This window comes from Nematolebias whitei, chromosome 7, assembly GCF_014905685.2.
Source record: "Nematolebias whitei isolate Nwh7 chromosome 7, NemWhi1, whole genome shotgun sequence".
Taxonomy (NCBI): domain Eukaryota; kingdom Metazoa; phylum Chordata; class Actinopteri; order Cyprinodontiformes; family Rivulidae; genus Nematolebias; species Nematolebias whitei.
Window position 1 is genome coordinate 4,827,663 of NC_056504.1, and position 6,839 is coordinate 4,834,501.

Below are 6,839 nucleotides of genomic sequence, written 5' to 3' on the forward strand. Positions count from 1 at the left end.
AACATCAGACTGTCATACAACAACAGACTGTCATACAACATCAGACTATATATATATATATATATTATATATGTGTGTATATGTATATATTATATATGTGTATATAAATATATATATATTTTTTTTCTTTTTTCTCCTGTCTATTTTCCAAATCCACCCTCCAGTCCAGTTGGTGGCGGTAATGCGCTTAAAATAAGTTCGCCTACCGCCAATAAAAAAATCAAGAGAAGAAGAAGAAGAAAAAGTTCAGGCGGAAGCTGAGAGGATAAACATCGATGAACTCGGGACAGGACTGAAGGCAGCTGTAAAATGGAGAGTCCGGAGTTGTCCTTTACTTTGGCTTACGTGGCGTTTTCTCTCTGCTTCATATTTACTCCCAATGAGTTCCGAGCTGCCGGTTTGACGGTTCAGAACCTGTTCTCCTCCTGGCTGGGCAGCGAGGAGATCGGCTTCATCCAGTACCACCTCCGGAGGACCAGCTGCACCGTCCTGGTCCACTCGGTCCTGCCTTTAGGTCTGCGCCGACAACCTGAAAACAAACACATAAAACTCTTGTCAGAGTCAGTCGTCTGTATTTCACAGAGGATCTTTGTTAGAGTCAGCCGTCTGTATTACACAGAGGATCTTTGTCAGAGTCAGCAGTCTGTAATTCACAGAGGATCTTTGTCAGAGTCAGCCGTCTGTATTACACAGAGGATCTTTGTCAGAGTCAGCCGTCTGTCATTCACAGAGGATCTTTGTCAGAGTCAGCCGTCTGTCATTCACAGAGGATCTTTGTCAGTCAGCCGTTAACTGTATCAGCGCATCTGTCGATCACTAGTTTTTTTTTCTTCCAATCATAAAATTGATTTTTGCTCAAGTTTACAACATAAATCGCGGAAAACTAGTCAGTCAATGAGAAACAAACAAACGGATTAATACAGATTAACAGGTAGTTCAAATGGAGTAATTAACATTTTAAAGTTTCCTGTTGATCACTGTCAATGGTTTACGTCATTCAAAATCTAGATTTTTTTTTAACATTTTTAAGTTTAACAAAATTTGAAAATAAAATTATTTTTAAATGTTTTTCTTTAGATTTTAATATTATGAAGATACATTTTGACCAATGACATCTGTAAGTGGGCGGCTGTGGATCAGTGGTTAGAGCAGTCGTCCTCCAATGCAAGAGTTGGGGGTTCGAATCCACCAGCAGTCACATGTCTAAGTGTCCCTGGGCAAGACACTGAACCCCTCATATCCTCTGATGTGATCTAAAGCTCTGATTATTCTCTTTAGAATGATTTGTTCCATTCGTTTTGTAGAGATCTAGTATAGAGCTGTATGAACGGGTACATGAGGCACAGATTGTTGTAAAGATCTGAGTATCTTGATCAGATAGAAAGGTGCCAAGTACAGTCCATTTTAAATATGAATAAAACAGTTATTTCAAGTTTTTTTACCTTTTAAATCTTAATATCAAATGTGTTTTATTAATCATGTAAAACTAAGCAAAACGATCAGGAAGCTAAATAAATAAATAAGTTACCACCAGAACATCCTCTGTGTTAGAGGCATATTACTAACGATGGAGTGTGTTCTGACTGAGCAGAAGTCTTAATCCAGTTTGGTTCGTGTAGCCCTGCTGTGTGTTCACGTCTGTTTCTCATCGTTCCAGGTTACTACGTTGGGATGTGTTTTGCTGCTCCAGACAAAAATCTGACCTCCATTTTCCAGGTAGGTCCGGTCTTTAATGTGGAGCCGGCTCGTCTCTGGGCTCACATGCTGGAGTTTCCCTTGCTTCTAATGTGGGGGTGCAGACTCCTCCAGTTTTGACTTTTCATCCCAGCAACGAGACGAGAGCATCAAGTGGTCCAACTGTCAGCCACGAGCTCTGATCAGACACACGGAGTAAGGCCACTGCTTGGGAACAAAAGACACGCCTTTATAAAAAGCAGGAATACACAGGCGCTGTCATAAAATTAGAATATCATGAAAAAGTTGATTTATTTCAATAATTCCATTCAACAAGTGAAACTTGTATATTGTATAGTAGGGGCCGAGATGATGTAGGGGCAGAGCAGCCGACTCTGGACCCGAAGGTCCTGGGCTCGATCCCCGGTCATTGCACATCTCGTGGTGTCTCTGAGCAGGACACCCAATCCTGAATTGCTCCCCGGGTGCTTACACAGCTGCCCACCACTCCACCTGGGTGTAGCCCAGGTGCAATGGGTTAAATGCAGAGTCAATTTCATCTTTGTATGAGAACAATGATGACAACACATAGCTATTTGTTATATTCATTCACTGTGTGTAATGGGGGGGTCTGGACTTTGTTACAACCTTCCCTTAAAGTTCAGTGTCTTCACCGGCCTGTATGTACATGTCTAATTATGTTGCTTTGCTGTGGGAGGTTTTTTGATGCCTCATATCGTGCCCTGTCTAGGACACGGCGTGAGAGATCTTTTTTTATACCGTCTCTTCTCATGTTTTCTTTCCTTTTCTCATCTAAGCAAAAATATTATTCTGAAGGAGAAGAGAGCTGCGTTAAATAGCAGCAGCTTCGTGCACTACATCCATCTTTTGGACGACTGTACGTACATGTTGTCGTTTGTATCTCGGTGCAATGATGATAAGCTTATTCTGGTTCTGCGTCTGATTCTGACATATTTCAAATGTTTATTTCTTTTCATGTTGATGATTATAACTGACAACTAATGAAAACTCCAAATTCAGAATCTCAGAAAATTAGAATATTGTGAAAAGGTTCAATATTGAAGACGCCTGGTGTCACTCTAATCAGGTAATTAACTCAAAACACCTGCAAAGGCCTTTAAATGGTCTCAGTCTAGTTCTGTAGGCTGCTCAATCATGGAGAAGACTGCCGACTTGGCAGTTGTCCAAAAGACGACCTTTACGCCGTGCACAAGGAGAGCAAGACACAAAAGGTCATTGCTAAAGAGGCTGGCTGTTCACAGAGCTCTGTGTCCAAGCACATTAAGAGAGCGGTGAAGTGAAGGAAAAGATGTGGTAGAAAAAAGTGTACAAGCAACAGGTATAACTGCACCCTGGAGAGGATGGTGAAACAAAACCCATTCCAAAATGTGGGGGAGATTCACAAAGAGTGGACTGCAGCTGGAGTCAGTGCTTCAAGAACCACCATGCACAGACATATGCAAGACATGGGTTTCAGCTGTCACATTCCTTATATCAAGCCACTTTTGAACAAGAGATGGTGTCAAAAACGTCTCGCCTGGGACTGCTGCTGAGTGGTCCAAAGGTATGTTCTCTGATGAAGGTAAATGTTGCATTGCCTTTGGAAATCAAGGTCTCAGAGTCTGGAGGAAGAGAGGAGAGGCACAGAATCCACGTTGCTTGAGGTCCAGTGTCAAGTTTCCACAGTCAGTGATGGTTTGGGGGCATGTCATCTGCTGAAGAACTGTCAGTCATCCTCGTAGCTTCCGAGCACATAAGCGCTCCATGGTTCCCGAATCTGCAGCGACTGATATTGGGTCGACCGTGGAAACTGCCGTGGAGGGAGGACGGTCTCCTCCAGGCAGGAAGAGCGATCAGGAGTTACCCAGAAATAGGTCAGCACCTTTGGGTCTGGCCGCTGAATGGATCCGTTTAGAAAAGATGGGCCTCCCACAGGATGTGGTGCGTACGTTCAGGGCGCACGAGCTGCTTCCACCACAACACTGTACACATCAAGTGGACAGTTTTTCAGCGCTGGTGTGCAGAGAAAGGCGTAGAGGCCATCTCATGTCCACTAGGTGGCATGTTGTCCTTTCTGTAGCAGCGGATGGACAGAGATCTAGCGTTCAGTAAAATTAAAACTTATGCTGCAGCTATTTCTTCCTGTCAGGAGTTTTTTCGGTGACAGAACAGTTTTTAACCACCCGCTGATGAAGTGTTTCCTGAAAGGTGCACAGAGACACAGACCTGTGTCACGTCCACTAGCTCCACAGTGAGACCTAATGATGGTCCTGCACGCTCTGATCAAAGCTCCTTTTGAGCCTTTAGATCAGGTTTCACTTTAATTTCTGTCACTTAAAACAGCCCTGCTGTTAGTTCTGATGTCAGCAAACAGAGTGAGTGATTGTCTGCTCTCTCTGGTGCTCCCTCATGTCTCAGAATTCAAGCTGACGGCAGTTCAGCTGCACTGCGTCTTAACCCTGCTCTGAAAAGCATCACAAGCTCATTCAGATCGAGAGTGATAACCTTGGATGGGTTTTATCCTCCTCCTCATAATTCTAAGGAGGAAGCAACATCTCACCTCCTCTGTCCCATACGCACATTTTTCATGTTCCGTTGCGCACACGGCTGCACTGCACCACTTTCAGCGTATGTTCGTGCATTACAGGGACAGCTCTTCAGGACGTCCTCTATCCACCCAGTGCCTCTCACACTGGTTGTGTGAGGCTATTTCTGAAGTTTAGAGTTCATCTGGACTGGATCCTCCAGAGAATCTCAGCACATTCCTCCAGAGGGTTTTCATCCTCCGTGGCTCTGCATGGAGGGATGACAGTGGAGGACATTTGTATGGCGGCTGCCTGGTCATCGCCATGTTCAATTATTCGTTTTTATCTACGTGATGTTTCTACTTTCTCCATGACCCATTCTGTTCTCAGGGTTCTGACAGAATGATTATTTGTTTCACGGAGCCTCACTTTTGAGCTCACACCTGCCTGCATGCAGTCGCAGTGTGAGATATTTATTATCAGTCACAAGTTCATGACTGCTGATTTTATTGTTATTAATCGGTTCATCCTGAGGGGCTGTTGGTCTGCTCTGTTCATCGTTACACTGTTACAATCCGTATCCTCCGTTGTTCCTATTCACAGCAGCAGCTCTGCTATCTCAGCCTTTTCCCTCACCAGAGATCTTTTCTCCGGTGCGCTCCTGCGCATGGAGCATGTAATTTCGCACACAGAAGGCTGAGTGATGAAATGAGTTTTTGTGCAAGCAGGCGCTTCATGTTGTGTCTGAATGGACCCAGTGAGGCATAGACTACATCCTGCTTCGCCTTTAACCCCCCAGCGACAGCCTTAAAGGGCTGCGCCTATACTCATAGAATCTGTGGTTACAGTACGTAACCAAAGGTTTAAGGAATTAAACTCTCTGTTCAATTCCAGTCCAGAAAATTCATCTTGAAAACGACAAACGTTCTCTGTTCAATCAAATCCCACAGTTTTCACTGGCAGGTTTTCTGATGAGGGATTCATTTCAGCTGTTTTTATCTACAGAACTGTGAAAAAACTAAAGTTGTTCGTTTTTTAATTCAAGAAAACAAACTTTGCTGTCATCTTTTAAATAACTTTTCATGTTTATTCTTCTCACCATTATTGTTTTAATAAAAATTCTTAAGCTTTCTGAAGGCCTTTAAAAGTATATATTTTAGATAAATTAGCTGTTTTCTCATTTTCAGTCCAGTTCCTGGCATCATCTACAGTGTCTGTGAAAACTGATGGTATATTGTTTTATTACTGTCATCCTGATCAAAATGATCTCCCCTGGAGTTTGTCTTGATAGTTTTAGACAAACTGGTCGAGATTTAATCTGAGTTTTCTTCAGCAGTTCTCTGTCACTCTCCCGTTAAGCTCAGACTGGTGAGGAACTCTGGCAACAGTTGCTGTACGCTCAGTCTCTGCGTCTCACCTGCTGAAGCTTGTAGCTCCTTCAGAGGTCTCGGGTGTCTCTCACAGTTCTCCTTCTTCAGTGTTTGTGTAAACGTTCTTACGGCGTCATTAATGATGAAAAGCCAGATAATAAATCACACCATAGATCCGGTTATTTCCACGTGAAGCTTGTGGCTGTAGTTCTAGCCTGTTTTTTAACATCTCAGCTCTTTGTGCTTTGTTTCAGCAGGCGAGTGACGGCTGGAGAGCTTTTCTTCTTCTCTCTGTCTGCCTCCACTTGTCCAGCTGGCTGCTGGTCATGTACTGGTCCTGTTGGTGCTGGCACAATCATCCTATAAGCAGGACTCTGCAGGCTTTTGTGAGACCTTCTTTCCCCCGCTGGGGCGCTGTGGCAGTCAGCGTCAACACAGAGTTCAGAAGAATAGACAAGTTTGCAACAGGAGTGCCTGGAGCCAGGGTTATTGTTACAGACAGCTGGGTGATGAAGGTGAGCAGCACGTGTTGTGACTAAACAATTACTACTTTTACATTAACTGTACTGTGTTTACTGCTTGCAGGGCAATTGAGCTTCCCATCCTCCTGTATGTTTTTAGTGCGGAGAACTCTCCCAAAAAATATTAGCGAACTTGAATTTACCAGGTTTAAATTTAACGGAAGCTAAAGATTTTCAAAGACAATGAAAACGCTAGTCCACTAAACGGATTGTTAGTTCAGCTGTTAGATTAGTGGAGCTGTGCCACCACTGGGAGCAGAGGAGGATACGTGGATCCATAACACAAGAACAGCACAGCCATTAAAATTGATCAGTAAACACTTTCAGGGCTGGGTGATGATTTAAAAACAGACTGTAAAGCCTCTAAAATAGTTCACTTTCTCAAAAGAGCCTTTGGTTGGTTGTAAACCACCTCTTCACTGATGTAAAAGAAGTTCTGAAAGAAGCCTGTAATTTGCATGAACTGCTGGGCTTTACGACAGTCAACCTGTAATCTCAGAGATTTTCAACTTCAACTTTGAGGAAACGATAACAGATTAAAAAAATACAACCAGAGGCGGCTGTGGGAGGAGATGTCTGCACCTCCATGCTCAAGATGCAGCCCCAAGACCTGACTGGAACAAGCAGAAGATGATGGATGGATGGATGGATGGATGGATGGATGATGGATGAATGGATGGATGATTGATGGATGGATGGTTGGATGAATGGATGGATGGAGGATGATG

At 43.6% G+C, this 6,839-nt stretch overlaps 1 protein-coding gene across 1 annotated transcript in view; it reads left to right on the top strand.

Annotated features, from left to right (window-relative positions):
* Positions 1-290: 290 nt before the first annotated feature.
* tmem129 (transmembrane protein 129, E3 ubiquitin protein ligase) overlaps positions 291-6,839 on the top strand; it is a 17,050-nt gene continuing 10,501 nt past the window's right edge. Inside the window, exons 1-3 of the mRNA XM_037678559.1 lie at positions 291-514; positions 1,658-1,716; positions 5,848-6,105. Coding sequence (XP_037534487.1) covers positions 310-514; positions 1,658-1,716; positions 5,848-6,105 — 522 coding nt within the window. The 5' untranslated portion in view covers positions 291-309. The remainder of the gene's footprint in view (positions 515-1,657; positions 1,717-5,847; positions 6,106-6,839) is intronic.